We start from the raw sequence: 17,621 nt of genomic DNA on the forward strand, positions 1-17,621 counted from the left end.
TCACAGTTGAGAACTATAGTACAGCCGACCAATTATATGAGTTAATCAAGTCCCGAGGTTATTGATCTCTTGGTTTTTGATTTTCTCGTAAAACGTTTTAAAACGGCAATCATAGTTATTTCCCAATAATTGCTTTATTTGTAAAAAACTTTTAATGTAAACTTATCGGTGTTAGTTTAAAAAAAAAAACAACCTCATACAAACAACTTTTGTTATTTAATAGATTAGGCCCTACGTACCTATTCTCTAAACAATGATTGGTAAAGGCTATCTTAGAAGGAAATGTGACAAAAATCACACAACGTTGGGTTTTTGGACGTTTGTAATTTTATTTCTTAAGTAGGTAGGCCGTGTATTCTAGGGAAAAGTACCGGTATCAAGGATCGTCGTCGAACAGTTTGTTATGAATAATGGGTAGGCGTACGTACCCAAGAGCATGGCTGTATGGTCCAGCGATTGCATCACACGGTGAGTAGGTACTATTGACTATATATATATAGTCAATGGTAGGAACAGAAAATAACACATTAGAAAAGCGAGTTTAGCATCATCCGTAAACCTCTGTTACAATCAACCACTGCAGTTGTGATTTTTTACTTACCACTTTACACAACCGCCATTGAAGCGCCGTGTCAATGAGTGGAAACCATATTTCTAAGCCATTGGCGACGATCATTATTAAATTTAAAGTTTCCCAGCCGTATACAACACTGATTCAAGGTCTTCTTTCTGGTTATCAAAACTCAAGAACAATTTATACACAAAGAATCTCTGGTTCCTGAACTGGATGATGCCTAGTTATTTAATTTCATTTACACGGTTACACTATTACACTATATTATTGCACTTTCGATTAATTAAATCCGTTATGTAAGAAAAACGTTTTTAATCACTTGGGATTTACATTCAAAACGTGATTGAAAAAGGTTGCGGTATTTGTAAACAACATTTGTAAACATATCAGTGACAGCTAGGAAAAATAATCTTGATCCGAACAGCTGTTCGTTATTTCATAGATGATTATGCAATAAAAATTGGACGAAAACTTGACATAAATCGCACAAAACTACATTTTTGAACGTTCGTAATATTATTTACAAAGTAGTGAGGCCATATTTTAATGGCTAAAGACAATCTCGCCAATCCAGTGAATACATTAAAATGACTGGATCTTGATAGGTACTCTCGTTTTCCAGGAGAAGATAGCGTAAAATGCCATCTTGAGTGTTACAGACAAAGGGAAAGACAGACAGACAGACAGACAGACAGAAATTGAGATAAGACTCGTTTCTGCTTATTTAATGTATAAGACGTAAAAATAACCTAAAAATATATAACTCTGAGCAATGTACAGACAAAACTCTAATTTTATTTATATAGATTATTCCTTTGAGACGTTAGGTTCATGTAACAGTTATGGGATAAACAACAGACCTAAAAACTGTGTTTTGTTATCATAAGTTATCTTGAAGTTCTTTGGAAAGAATCCTTCATATGTCGGTATTATGTTGTGTAAAATTCTGCCTGATAACTTCTTAAAAATAAGCAACTAAAACATTTATGTTAACCAAGTGCGTCTATGGTATAAATTAATTTATTGATTGAATGTGGTTTATTTAGTACGTTATTAGTTTACATTTTTATTTAGCCGCTTTAGATTAAGTTTGTATTAAAGATTCATTTAACCGTGATGTCATTCTTGTGCAATATGCATCTACTTATGTATAATTCAACTTTAAAAATCTTTGTATAACTAAACCTAGAGTTTTAATGGACCGATTTATTAATTAGTGGGTCATTGGAAAGCTTAATTCATGTAGATTTGCAAATAATTATGAACGTTTTTAGCGAATTAATAAATAAATTAGACTAACACTTTGTAAAACTTGAAGAGAACAGCACTAACTATGTCGTAACACTACAAAACCACAGATAGGAATGAGCGTTTCCGTTATGTATTCCCCTACTCCTAGAGAGAGCGTGTCGTAACACTTCGGCCCAAGTAACACTTCGGCCCAGTAACATTTCGGCCCGAAACCCTCAGATGTGGCCTACGGTCCAACTCTCTACCTGCCCACTAGTAACACTTCGTCCCAACAAAATATTTGACAGGTTAGGTTAGGTTAGGTTAGGTTAGGTTAGGTAAGATTCCACCGATTCTCCGACATGTGAGGTCAGAGGATGCAAGGGGTGACGGTTGGGCGACATTCCACCAGAGGGTGGTTGCAAAGTATACAGGTCATGTACCTCTTACTACCTGAACTGCGTTCCTCAACCCTTGTCAATTTTTCGTCGGGCCGAAATGTTACTCCATTAGCTTATTTAATCATCTGTAAAAGCGAGTGGGACGAAGTGATACTGTTTTTCTAAGAAATTTGAGTTTGGCCGAAATGTTACTGGGCCGAAGTGTTACTACATCAGAGAGAGTGTTGGAATTTTTACCATAAAAATGTTGCAAGAGAGGGTGATAGTGTGAATTATAGGTATTCCTTGGTCCATCGGCCGGTGCCTAGAGGGGTGATGACCGACGGACTAGGGTTGGGGCTGATGACTCACCCAGCCAGGTATAAAGTGGTGGCAAATGACACAAATCCTAGAGTGGTGGCAAATGACACTGGTGGCAAATAACACATATTCGTCCCGATATCTCCGAATTCTTGAGTGACCCTTATAATCCAGTCACTGACTGCGTTGTTAGCTGTCATTGCATACACGGCTACGAAGCCCCGTGGATGGAAGATTTGATGAAAATTTAACCCTTGGGTTAGGTTAGGTCAGGTCAGGTTAGGTTAGGTTAGGTTAGGTTAAGTTAAGTTAAGTTAAGTAAGGTTAGGTTTGAACGGAAAGTCTTAACGCAGGAAGTAACCGAGGATTATAGGGGTCACTCTGAAATTCGGAGATAGCGGTACACGGAGATAGCGGGACGCGGAGATAGCGGGAGGTAACCGACCTTGCAACAGCCCTGCGCCTCGCACCACTCGTAAGCGATCAGTCACAACAATAGATCATCCCACGCTGTGGTTTTATGCCTTTTGCTAATGATCAGTGATCACTGCCGTTCATTGTCGCATAGTACGTATATGAGATGCAATTTTTAGTGGATAAAATTCTCTTACGTGTTGTTTAGTAATAATTTGTAACGATAAATGGTAACTGATATCGTTCTATGACGAGTATGACGTGCTTTGTTTATTTATTGAATGCCTTTAGAACTAACAATAAAATTGTCTTCAGCTGTTCCATAAGGATGAGAAATCTACTAAGGGATTATGTTTTATCTATGGTAATATTTACTCCAACCCAAATTCAAATAGTTGTAAATATTTCATTTCAACCAAGTCAGTAAATGTTTGTAGAAAACCTGTTAAATTAGCTAACTTATTGACTGTGTACAATTACATATGTTTTTTTTCTCACTTTTAATTTCTAACAACAGCTGGCGTTTCATAACAATTTTTGTTTCCCATGATAATCTTATGGAGAAATACAGGTACGAAACTTTAAAGGGCCCCAGGGCCTCACTCTCTAATTATTTCCCTAAAAAGAAAGTTTCCTGCACAACTTCACGTTACGCTCTTTCCAATGACACCAAAAACATATCGATCGGTTTGAGTAGTTTCGGAGGAGTAATTGTCACAAAAAACCTGCTTGCGTATTAACATAGATAAAACATACTCCCTTAGGTATTAAATAAGTACTGGTGTCCCTGTTGCTCGAATTCGACCACTTGATAAGTGTTACAGGCGTTATTTTAAAACAAAAATCAGTAATAATTTTTGATGGCTTTAAAAGATTTGACTCAAAGATTATGGAATACTCATGATGTACATAACAGATCGATATAATCAACATTTCTTGTAAATATCTTATCATTTTTCATAAGCTGATCTTGTTTTTTAGGGTTTTCTACAAATAGCCTCACTCAGAGCCGCATTAGGTTGTCCATTATAACGATTAAAAATTTAAAAGAAACACCATTTCTATTTCTTCTCCTTGGTGGTGTTCTATGACTTCCCTATGTTTCCATAATTTGCAAATCGGCTCTTTCAATGATTACTAAGAAATGCAGCACAGTGTTAATTCAGTTTTCTTTTTAGTGTGGTATATCAATTTATCTAGGATCTCTAGTTTTTTTCCTATTGTAATATTAACGCCAACCCAAATTCAAATAGTAAATATTTCATTTCAACCAAGTAAGTAAATGTTTGAAGCAAACTAACTGTTAAATTAGCAAACTTATTGACTGTTTACAATTAACATAATATTCTTCTTCTCACTTTTAATTTCTCACAACAGCTGGAGTTTCATAACAATTTTTGTTTCCCATGTTAATCTTATGGAGAAATACGAAAATTTAAAGGGCCCCAGGGCCTAATCCTCTAATTATTTCCCCAAAAAGAAAGTTTCCTGCACAACTTCACGTTACGCTCTTTCCAAAGACACCAAAAACATGTCAATCGGTTCAGTTGTTTCGGAGGAGTAATTAATTGTCACAAAAAACCTGCTTGCGTATTAAATTAAAGCTAGTGAACCTGTTGCTCGAATTCGAGCAATTACTAAGTATTACAGGCATTATTTTAAAATGAATAACATTCATGATTTCTGATGACTTTAAGATTCGACTCAAAGATTATAGAAATACTGAAGATTTACATAAAAGATCGATATAAATCAACATTTATTGTAAATATTTTATCATTTCCAAAGCTGATATTGTTTTTATGTTTTCTACAAATAGCCTAACTAATAGCCGCATTATGTTGTCCATAATAACGATTATAAATTCTAAAAAAAAAAACATTATTTCTAGCGTTTCCAAGGCACTGTCTCCTTGGTGGTGTTCTATGACTTTACTGTGTTTCCATAGTTTGCAAATCGATCTGCTCTTTCAATGATTACTAAGAAATGTAGCACAGTGTTAATTCAGTTTTCATTTTAGTATATCAAATTATCCAGGCCCTCTCGCTTTTTTCCATTGTAATATTTATGTCATTCCAAATTCAAATAGTAAATATTTTATTTCAACCAAGTCAGTAAATGTTTGTAGCAAACTGTTAAATTAAATTAGCAAACTTATTGACTGTTTACAATCAACATATGTTATTCTTCTCACTTTTAATTTCTGGCAACAGCTGTATTTTAATAACAATTTTTGTTTCCCATGTTAATCTTATGGAGAAATACGAAACTTTAAAGGGCCCCAGGGCCTCACTCTCTAACTATTTCCCTAAACAGAAAGTTTCCTGCACAACTTCACGTTACGCTCTTTCCAATGACACCAAAAACATGTCAATCAGTTCAGTAGTTTCGGAGGAGTAATTGTCACAAAAAACCTGCTTGCGTATTAAATAAGTAAATAGATATCGATAGCTATATAGATCGATAGATAGATAGATAAATCAATGATGACAAAATAACTAATCTAATGGCAATTAAATAATCTATTTTCAAATACCAGTATCCTCTCGAACTCCCAGAAAAACAATTTAACTACTTGATACCTAAACAGATTAACAGTATCAGTGCGGTTATGTGGTATAAAAAATATTTTAGGTATTGCAACCATTGCAACTTTTGACTACTCTTTTACCACTTGAAAACTATTTCAACAACCACAGATAGCTCAGAGGTACAGTAAGAGGCTCATGAGCCGAAGATACCAGGTTTGAGACCCGTCTGGGAAAAACAAATAGTAGTAGGCCTATTTTGAAGTGTTTCTGTATAATTATTGGCTACGGAGAAAATTGTTAATTAAAAAATCCCATGTTATTCTTATGGAGAATCCGTAAATTGTTTTAGTTTACTTGTTTATAGATACCCTATATTTGGATCAAACCCATTAAATCTTAAATCTATTTATTTTATACTGAGCTATTAATATTTTACTAAAAACACACTTTATAACCCTCCCTGTAGGCAGCAAACCTAGGTACTTGTTAAACCTTAAGTTATTTGGATAGATTTAACAAGCGAACAATTTGTAAATAATTTTTAAATCAACAAATTATTGTTTTCAATTTGTTCTTGAATGTATAAAACCATTGAATGTATACGAAACGTTCAGTCTGGCCGTTGGTAGCTGGATGACCAGGTGCAATCATCTTGTGTTGTATGCCATTTCGGATCAATGATGCTTGAAAAGAATCAGAGGTGAAAATTGATTGTCACTTCTATTGTTACTGGAAGTCCATTCCGGCTGAAGATTTCCCTGAGATGCACAATTGTTGAAAATGTTACTACATATTCAACCTACTGGTGCCGACCTGCATATGGCCACCTCAGGCCATTTTGATAAACTGTCTACCACAATCAAGAAATGATGTCCAAGGAAGGGACCAGCATAATCAACGTGTATACGCTCCCAGTTGTTCTTCGGAGGTTCCCATAGGTGAGCGGGAGCGTCCATTTGGTTGTTTTGTACGTCTGCACATGCTCTGCAAGATTTTGCAACAGCTTCAATGTCCTTGTCAATCAATTTCCAGTAACAGTACCGTCGGGCTAGTGATTTCATACGAACAATGCCTTGATGTGTCCTGTATGTTTCCTGAAGGATGTACCGTTGCACAGGTTTTAGAATGAAAACTCTGTAAAATGGAGTTGATCTGTGTATCATTGTTACTGACTAAGATCGTCATTTCGTTAACCAGGATCATTTATTTAAAGCCCGGTGATCAGGAACAGCTGGACCCAGTTTTGAACCATCAAAAAGCTATTGACTATAAATTGCTATAAAACGCTATAAACTGTAAGCTTTTTTCCTTTGGAATGTGGAGAACAAAGTACAATATGAATAAGGTTAAAGTGAGGCTGCTATGGAGAGGAATTAACGGTGACGGAATCAAACTCTTTTGAAAATCCTTAGTTTTTCTGAACTTCTGTTAATACAACATTATACAGAATACTCTTTTACATTTAACTTCCAGCTAGGTCTACATTTAACTGAATAACAAAATGACTAAGGGTCGAGAGCGAATTATATTCTATTTAAGATATGAGCCACACCACATAATGACATGGTGATGAGAAATCTAAAAATATTGAATTTTATATTACTACTGAATAGAATTTACAAGCGTATGAACAACAAGACACAACCGTAAAATAATATTGTTGTGGGGTCGATGACCTGTCGCGACGAGGTCATTATAGCGTTGAGTTATACACATGTGCATTATGTGATGTGCGGTTAAACTCGTGATTTAGTTTCCAACGGACTACTATCATTTTGTTAAATAAAGATAATGTTACAAACACAGTATATCTCACTTTAGTACACTTGATACCACGTGAGATTACTAGAATTATAACTTTTCATATATTTGTCACGAAGTACAACAATTACAAAGCAAGGCAAGTAATGGTAATCGAGATCACATTTTAGTTTATGCAGCAAGTAGGCCTATTACATTTTACTGTAGCACTCTCTGTTGGTGGATACCCTTCAACTGTGTTAGTACAGGTAAAACTCGCCTAAGAAAACATAAAAATTAGTCCATTCATGAAACATGCAGGAAACGTAGTAATTACCATCAGGTATTGGAATCTGAAGAGTCCCTAGTGATTGTGGGGGTGGAAGTACCATTTTATGGGGTTTTAAGTTTATGGGGGTAGTGATTTTGAGAGAATTTTTTTTATGGGATCCAAGCAAGTGGGGTGTCGTTTTCTATGTTTCTTAGGATGCAGAATCGAAAAAGAACATAATAAAAGCAATACAACCTATAGTTTATTAGAAAAGACTAATTTATTAATGAAAAACTAAATATGACCAATTAATTAAGGTAAGCTAACCCAGTTCATTAATATCAATCACCTATTACAAAATTGATCATGAGTCTGTGTCACATGTTTAAGTTGTGAGAAAAAATTAACCAAGAAACTGGTAGTTACGCCTCTTTAAGCACTACGTGTCATATTGTTCATCAGCTACTAATGCAAACCTTCCATGGAATCGTCAGGGTCTCTAACTCGTTCTTCTCCATCATCGTCTTGACACTGACAGCTTAAGGCCCCGTTTATGCACCAAGTGCGGTAGCGGTAGCGACAGCGGGAGCGATTTCTAACACCATTGAGTTAAATGGGGCTGTTTATGCACCAAGAGCGATAGCGATAGCGGTTGACCTCCCGCTGCGGTTTCTAATTCGCCCGCTGTGTAGTTAGAAATCGCAGCGGTTGCTTGGGCTGAAGCCAGGGTTGCCAACTTGACCCATGCACCCGTGCACTTAGGAAAAATAGTTGTGTTAATTATTTGGCAGAGTTTGAGTTGGCAAGACTGTGTCCCCCTTCCATTCTCCTTTAACCAACCGCTACCGCTATCGCTCTTCGTGCATAAACAGACTCATTTACAGCGGGAGCGGGCCCGCTATCGCACCGCTCCCGCACTTGGTGCATAAACGGGGCCTTAGTAGTGGGGATTGGTAGCAGAAAAATATTTTAGTTCTGGAGGTGATCCTGCAACTTAGGGTGAAGATAACATATAAGACCAAGAATGTAAAACCGCCCAGACTCCAATTTTAAGGACCTTGATAGCCCGTAATGACGTCATCAATATGGCTCTAGTAAGAGGATGCTGGGTCGCTATGAATTGGTTATTATACCAAAAGGCCTTAACCGATTTTAATGAAATTTGACATACAAGTGCTTGAATACTATATCTAATCCCAGTTTGTCAATGGTTGAGTTTGATTAGGTCATTTCAAAATGGCGGCCGTTAATAATTAAAATAATTAAAAATTGTTTAATGGTTTGTTTTTTCAACTCTCTCCAGAAATCTGCAGCGATCTTTCATTTTCCTTGCAATCACAGGTTGTGATGCAATCTCTGCATTTCATCGAATAGGCAAAATACCCCCACCGCAGCAAACCTGCAGATTAAGTGAGTTTCCATTTGCCTGATTTGATTTTCAATTAAATCTATTTCAAAAACATTAAGTTTAATTAGTACCTAGGTTTGCTGCTACGGAAATGATAATAAAGTGTGTTTTTCAAATTAAAATATTAATAGCTTAGGTCAAAATAAATAAATTTGCCAAGTGTTATCAAAATATATCCATAAACGAGCAAACTAAAACAGTTTACTTATTCTCCATAAGAATAAAATGTGAATGATAAATTTTTGAATTTTCTAGGTAGGTAACCAATAACCGTACAAAAACACTTCAATGATTCATAGGTAGGCCGTGTATTCTAGGGAAAAGTACCAGTATCAAGGATCGTCGTCGAACAGTTTGTTATGAATAATTGGGTAGGCGTACGTACCCAAGTACAATGGTCCAGCGATTGCATCACACGGTGAGTAGGTACTATTGACTATATATATATAGTCAATGGTAGGAACAGAAAATAACACATTGTTACAATCAACCACTGCAGTTGTGATTTTTTACTTACCACTTTACACAACCGCCATTGAAGCGCCGTGTCAATGAGTGGAAACCATATTTCTAAGCCATTGGCGACGATCATTATTAAATTTATAGTTTCCCAGCCGTATACAACACTGATTCAAGGTCTTCTTTCTGGTTATCAAAACTCAAGAACAATTTATACACAAAGAATCTCTGGTTCCTGAACTGGATGATGCCTAGTTATTTAATTTCATTTACACGGTTACACTATTACACTATATTATTGCACTTTCGATTAATTAAATCCGTTATGTAAGAAAAACGTTTTTAATCACTTGGGATTTACATTCAAAACGTGATTGAAAAAGGTTGCGGTATTTGTAAACAACATTGGTAAACATATCAGTGACAGCTAGGAAAAATAATCTTGATCCGAACAGCTGTTCGTTCAAAAAAATTGGACGAAAACTTGACATAAATCGCACAAAACTACATTTTTGAACGTTCGTAATATTATTTACAAAGTAGTGAGGCCATATTTTAATGGCTAAAGACAATCTCGCCAATCCAGTGAATACATTAAAATGACTTGGATCTTGATAGGTACTCTCGTTTTCCAGGAGAAGATAGCGTAAAATGCCATCTTGAGTGTTACAGACAAAGGGAAAGACAGACAGACAGACAGACAGAAATTGAGATAAGACTCGTTTCTGCTTATTTAATGTATAAGACGTAAAAATAACCTAAAAATATATAATTCTGAGCAATGTACAGACAAAACTCTAATTTTATTTATATAGATAAAAATCTATTAAATAACAATAGAACAATAAGCTGTTAAATTATTAACACATGTTTCGTATGTTTAGATTATGCATACTAATAACCAATTATTGCCATCTATAAAAATTATTGGTTTTTCTTTTCTGAGTCGGGTTAAAGGTCTTCTACCCGACCGGTTTTCATAATTTTGGCCATAAACTAAAGGTGTAGACGGACCACAGATTTCATCAATCATCGGCATTCATTTTGACGTATATTTCGAGTTATGCACAAGCGCCCCTGTACATTTCTTATGGGAGGTAAATTTGTTTTAACCAATTTTCATGATTGAGGTCTCAAATTGAAGGTATGCACGCACAGATTAGCCAATATAAGCATCGGCATATATTTATCTATAACCCCAGTCGGTTTATACGTAAACGAAATTTGTTCCCCATGTATTTCTTATGGGAGTTAAATTTAGTTTTTCTTTTCCGGGTTCGTTTGGCTCTTCTACCCGCCCGATTTTCATAATTTTGGTCTACTATGCAAGCACATATTTGTCATCAAGCATCATTATTAATTTATCTAATGTATTACTCAACAAAAAAATATAAATTAGATTTTGTTCGCCAATAATACTTGTAATACTTCGCAATTGCTCGATTTTGAGCAACAGGTACACTAGTCAAACATTAACTCAGGGAAAAGTAAACAAACTATCAATAAAAACAAATATAACAGCTAATGTATCTTCAATATTATTTTGCTTTCATAATATCATTATTGGATACTGTATGATTTTCTCCATATCATGTTCATAATCCATTGTTATATGTTTTGTTACTAAACAAATCTTATATTCTTTCAACTTCCCTTACAAGGGTAGCTTTTAAGACAGTCCCAGGGCTAAGCCCTGAAAATTATCATGAAATTGATGGTGTATAAACCTACTCCATGTAATAATTCTACATGAATGTACCAAGTTTTGCAGCCATCGGTCCAGCGGTGTCTGAGTTTATCACTGCCAAATATATACAAACCAACATTCTCTTTTTCACTTATAGATTAATATAATAACACATGTAGTAACAACCAACCAGATAAAGAACAACCAGAGACAAGGGCTCAAGAAAGACGTCCACAACTCATTCTGATTTAAGGCTGTCAACAGGTGTTTCCTTATTAGCTTATCAGATACTACTGCATTGTATTCTTGTGCAAAAATGTTATCAGGCCCTCATGGTTATGTATTTATTCAATTGCCTGGTTTACAACATTCTTTTGCAATTTTGCATTCATTTAAAATTATCTTAAGAAAATTTACCACACTTAAATACATTCCTCTTAAAGGCGGTTGAGAATTACAGTATACAGACACTACACATCTGCTCATCTACAGGCCTACAAAGTAAGTACTTTTTTGTTGTATAGTCAAAGGTACTTTGTAAGTTTACAAATATTAATATTTGTGGCACTAGAGAAATAGTTTGAGCTAGCAAGGCTAACCAGCCACACAAATCAATGCATTTTTAAATTAACAAAATACCTACTACAAAAATGCAATTTTTTTTATCTATGCTATACAGGGCGTTTATAAAAGAATCATCAGGTTTTAAAACATTTTATTGACGTTAATGTTAAACAAATATGGATATAAAATATATCAACAGAAAGGAGAACTCTTACATTTTTCATAGATACCCCTATAAGTGCTCAATGTGCCGTCCATTAGCCGTGGAGCAAGTTTCCAATCTATGTTGTAAATCGTCCCATACACCGGCTAGTATCGCAAGGTTGGTTGATTCTACGGCATTGCGAATTCGTCCACGGAGCCCTTGAAGTGTTTGAAGCATTGGCATTATAAAAACGTTGTAAACAATCACACAACGAAAGATCAGAAGATCTACGGGGCCATTTGAGAAGGGTCAAGTCATTATCGTTAAATCTGCCAATCCACCTCAGTTTCTAAGAGAACTCTTGCGTGACCACTGCTTTTACATTTTAATACACCTCCAGAGTTCTTAAACTGGCGATACCACCTTAAAATGCTTTGGTATGTAGGAGGAGTCCGTCTAAAATGACTCCGAAACTCACGCTGGACGGTTATTAAAGATGCACTTCATGAAAAACACTTTGTCATAATGAAAAACACAAATTTTTGTTCTTGAGTTGTAATTATTTTGCAAACATGCAAACACGTCCAATACAAAACCAAGACTGATTATTGAACAGCTGATTATAAAACTTGGAAACATGCTTTTTAAGCACATGTTTCTAATATTAATGTGAGACAAGAATTGGGTGAGGTACATGCCATTAAAACATGATGATTCTTTTATAAACGCCCTGTATTTACTGATGGAATTTAAGGAATACCAGTACACATTATCAGAGGCTGTACTTGTTCTATGAGTCCAATATTATAATAGGTTTTGTTGAGTTTGTACACCAATGGAATTTTAAGGAAATTAATCTATAATACGGGTACTGTCTTCTGTGTACTACCACACCCATTTTGTTGGTTTATGCTTTATTATTATAAATTTGTACTTTATTACCATTCTTATTCGATAATTATTATATGCATTGATTTTTTTGTATTATAGAATAAATCTTATATATTTGTTGGGGATTAAATATAAAACATTATAGTAACCTTAGCTTATTGAAATCAGTTCAAAATTGTAGGTGGGAAAACAGTACCTAACCAATTTCTAAATCAAACTCATTGAGAAATACTAAATTTTTGGTTAACACTTTTTCTACATGTTATTTAATCAAGATCAGAAATGATAACAAGACAGACTAAAATCAAATTCAGGGCCATATCTCCTCATGTAAATTATTATCCCCTCCTGACTCTTAATTTAACTACCGATAGTTCAATTGCATTTGCAGAACATGCTCAGGTTCACACAGTGCCTACTAGTTCTGGTGATGGCAATTGTATGTGTCACAACTACAATGACCCAAGTTATTTGCACTTCTGATGCTGACTGCAATCAAGACCATTGCTGTGTACTGGGTAAGGTAAAGCAAGTTACAATTTTCCAACATCTGGAAAAACCAGACATGTCCAAAATATCACAAATCAAATATTTTATATTTTTACCTAACCCGCCATGTTAAACTTCCCTATCCCAAGCGTGATGTATACAACTTCCTTACTTCTCGAGTGATGTAAAGTTGAAAAAAACTCACTCGGTGATGTAATGAAACCCATTTAAATAACATTGAGTGGATAACTTAAAAAATATACCTCTATGGAGCCAACGACGATCAACGCTAGAAATCAGCTGTGTTTGAATCTTATTGTTATGCTTTGAAGAATTTTCCTAACCTAGCTTTTGTTTGTAAATGAACGTTACTGTTAGAAGATGAGTGAAATTGATAATGAAGCATAATATTGCTCGTGACCTCCTGAATATTGTCGGGTCAGGTAAAATCTTTTACGTTACACGTTACGCAAGAGCGTGTTTACATCACTTCGGTGAATTATGCAACTCGCCTTCGCTCGTTCCACAACATTCACCTGCGTGATGTAAAAACGCTCTTACTACACTTGTAATGTAAATAGCTATTACAGCATGGGGTGAAAATAGAGAAGTACATTACATATTTTTGGTCGAGTTTTCCTCCATGGGATGAACTCTAGTGTCCAGTAATAAATTAATGCATACATTGTTTATAGTCCAGGCAAATTAGACCAAATATAGGGTGTGCTCCCCAAAAAATCGTCTAAAGCTGGAAAGTGTTTTAATACCTTTTGGGGGTCCCAAATAATACTCCTGTAAGTTTGCGACGGGTTCTGACGTCTGCTTAAGTTTTGAGAGTCGAAAAACTATGAAAATTTTGCACTTTTTTCAGTTTTTCGCTTATAACTCCTAAATAACGAATTCTAAGGAAATTGTTGTTCAAAGGTGTCTTTTAGTGCATTAAATTCCGCGTCGATTGATGTTAAATACGTCAAAATCGGCCGAGCCGTTTAGCCGCTGTAGCTTTTCAAAGTTGGAATAATTTCAATAACATGGCCAAAAGGTTGCTTATTTGACCAGTTTTCGGCTTACAACTCCTAAATGACGCATGCTATACAAACATGCACCTGTAGTTAGTTTGGAAAACACAAAATGCTGCGTATGATGTTTTCTTTATTAATCAATAACGGCAATTGATTGTTACCTACTTTGTATGGTCGCCATTTCATTGAAAAAAGTATTAAAGTTAAAGTTGCGAAATTTACTAAAATTGGTAACAACATAGATCCTGCCCTTAAATGGATTATGAATTATTAGATAGTGGTTTATTCCATGATGGTCAACCAGAGGTTTATTTTATAAGGTGTGATGAGAGTAAGACACCCTATGTAATTTTAAGTCTAATATTTTTGTCTGAGATTCCGAAAATTCTAGGATTCATATCCCAACCACCCATTATACAGGGTGAGTTTTAATTGTCCCCCCCCCCCCAACTTTTTTCTACATTTTTTCGAATATCAATCCCAGACCACTTCCAAACATTGTTGGGTAGTAAGTACTTCATTTTGACAAGGTGGTCATTTCCGGCCGCCATCTTGGATCCGCCATATTGGATGCAAAATATGTTTTTCCACATGTAAAGGGGGTGTTGTGACCCATCATTTCGAACTATTTTTTTAAGCTTAACTCAATGCCGCAATCAATTTTTTGTTACCAAGTTTTATTTATTAAATATTGCAATTTTTTTGTTAAAAATGTCTATATTTCAACATCAAAATATCAAAATGAAAAACGGATCATGGAATTGAGTTTAACTTAAAAAATAGTTCGAAATGATGGGTCACAACACCCCCTTCACATTTAAAATAATTCATCACATTTCAAAATGGCGGATCCAAGATGGCGGCCGATAAAAATACATCAGTCATAACCAAGTGAAAATACGTCGACAATGACTGGTAGTGTATACTTATCTTTATCTAGCACTATTTTGAGATTATGGTCTTAGTTTGTACATGCACAATGTTAAAATGGGGTAAAAATAAAGTTTTAAAAAGCCCCCATAACTTTGGAATGAATCAAGATTTTTAAAAACGGTTTGTGGCATTGTAATCAGGGTAAAAATCTAGTTCGAAATATTGGGTCACAACCCCACCTTTACATTTGAAAAAAATATTTTACATCCAATATAGCGGATCCAAGATGGCGGCCGGAAATGACCACCTTGTCAAAATGAAGTACTTACTACCCAACAATGTTTGAAAGTGATCTGGGATTGATATTCAAAAAATGTAGAAAAAAGTTGGGGGGACAATTAAAACTCACCCTGTATAATGGGTGGTTGGAATATGAATCCTAGAATTTTCGGAACCTCAGACAAAAATATTAGACTTAAAATTACATAGGGTGTCTTACTCTCATCACACCTTATTAGATAAACCTCTGGATGACCATCATGGAATAAACCACTATCTAATAATTCATAATCCATTTAAGGATAGGATCTATGTTGTTACCAATTTTAGTAAAATTTCCCAACTTTAACTTTAATACTTTTTTCAATGAAATGGCGACCATATAAAGTAGGTAACAATCAATTGCCGTTATTGATTAATAAAAAAAAAACATCATACGCAGAATTTTGTGTTTTCCCAACTAACTACAGGTGCATTTTTGTATAGCATGCGTCGTTTAGGAGTTGTAAGCCGAAAACTGGTCAAATAATCAACCTTTTGGCCATGTTATTGAAAATATTCCAACTTTGAAAAGCTACAGTGGCTAAACAGCTCGGCCGATTTTGACGTATTTAACATCAATCGACGCGGAATTTAATGCACTAAAAGACACCTTTGAACAACATTTTCCTTAGAATTCGTTATTTAGGAGTTATAAGCGAAAAACTGAAAAAGGTGCAAAATTTTCATAGTTTTTCGACTCCCAAAACTTAAGCAGACGTCAGAATCCGTCGCAAACTCACAGGAGTCTTATTTGGGACCCCCAAAAGGTATTAAAACACTTTCCAGCTTTAGAAGATTTTTTGGGGAGCATATGTCTAATTTGCCTGGGCTATTAAGATTAAGTCCTGTTGTAAACCATCTGTTCACATCCTTTCTACATCTTTAGGAAGTAAAATGAGTGTTTACCAAGTAAAAACTATCCACATATCTCAACCAAATGTATAAAATAAAGTATACTAAATTTAATATTTTTATTCCTGCACAGCTCTTTTTTTGATAGTTATACTATGTAATCGTTTGCAGAGTATGGTGTTAGATATGGAGTTACAACGTGCAAGGCGTTGGGAGGATATGACACCACTTGTAGACCTGACACCTTACTCAACACAACTGTTAAAGCTGGTCCTTCAAGCCCTGAAGTGTATGTCACAGGGGTACATCTTCAGCTCTGTCCTTGTGGTTATGGACTGCAATGTCATTCAGGAAGCTGTCAGTTCCAGGAGAGTGCAAATCCAGTACAGGTGCCTCAACATCCTAGACTGCCCCAGAGGAGCGAGTCACATCCAGCACAGGTGCCTCAACATCCAAGACTGCCCCAGGGGAGCAAGTCACATCCAGCACAGGTGCCTCAACATCCAAGACTGCCCCAGGGGAGCGAGTCACATCCAGCACAGGTGCCTCAACATCCTAGACTGCCCCAGGGGAGTGAGTCACATCCAGCACAGGTGCCTCAACATCCGAGGCTGCCCCAGGGGAGTGAGTCACATCCAGCACAGGTGCCTCAACATCCGAGGCTGCCCCAGGGGAGCGAGTCACATCCAGCACAAGTGCCTAGACTGCCCCAGGGGAGCGAGTCACATCCAGCACAATTGCCAAAACGTGATGGTGCACAGTAACATTAGTTGTGAAATATATCACTCATTGTCAGAGGTTCCCACGATTTATCAGATACTATGATGTACCCCTTTATACTAACTGTGAATGATGAAGTGATGATGTAGTTCATGTTTGACTTGTTCAAAAATTTACAGGTAAATAATAAAGAGTATCAGAAATCTGACACATACTTTTTTCCCATTAGCTTGTCAACAACCCTAATGCACATGGTTAAGCCGTGAGAGTAACTTGATAATTTATTGATAAAATCACAAAAAGTTGCAATAACTTTTAAACAGTAATTTTTGCAGCAATTGGGTTTGTACCATTTTGTTTAGAATTAAAAGGAATTTAACATACAAACAATTTAAATCAAAATTGATCAAGTCGGCTTTTTGAAAATCAAATTTCTTCGGTGAATTTATAGGCTTTTATAAAAAAAAATCATAAAAGTTGCAACAACTTTTAAACCGTAAATTTTACAGCAAATCGGGTTATACTATCTGGTTCAGAGTCAAACGGAGTATAACATACTACATTTTAATCAAAATCGTTCACCCAAAATTTGAGAAAATTATATTTTTCTGTTATTTTGTGAATTTGTGTAGTAAGACCATCCATACTAGTATGATACCTACAGACTAAATTATTGAAATATACATTATAGATCATTGACTAAGGTTTACATTGTTATGTATACTTATA

General features: G+C 35.5%; 1 protein-coding gene across 1 annotated transcript; it reads left to right on the plus strand.

The window, feature by feature from the left end:
- The first annotated feature begins 11,433 nt into the window (after positions 1 to 11,433).
- Positions 11,434 to 17,127, plus strand: LOC128987377 (uncharacterized). The gene is made up of 3 exons (XM_054408197.1): positions 11,434 to 11,516; positions 13,007 to 13,133; positions 16,344 to 17,127. Exons 2-3 carry the CDS (start codon positions 13,010 to 13,012, stop codon positions 16,934 to 16,936), a joined length of 717 nt encoding a protein of 238 aa, XP_054264172.1. The 5' UTR covers positions 11,434 to 11,516; positions 13,007 to 13,009; the 3' UTR covers positions 16,937 to 17,127.
- The last annotated feature ends 494 nt before the right edge of the window (positions 17,128 to 17,621 follow it).

The sequence above is a fragment of the Macrosteles quadrilineatus genome, unplaced genomic scaffold (assembly GCF_028750875.1).
Source record: "Macrosteles quadrilineatus isolate MER2022 unplaced genomic scaffold, UCM_ALF_1.0 Scaffold_2__2_contigs__length_208266976, whole genome shotgun sequence".
Lineage (NCBI taxonomy): Eukaryota > Metazoa > Arthropoda > Insecta > Hemiptera > Cicadellidae > Macrosteles > Macrosteles quadrilineatus.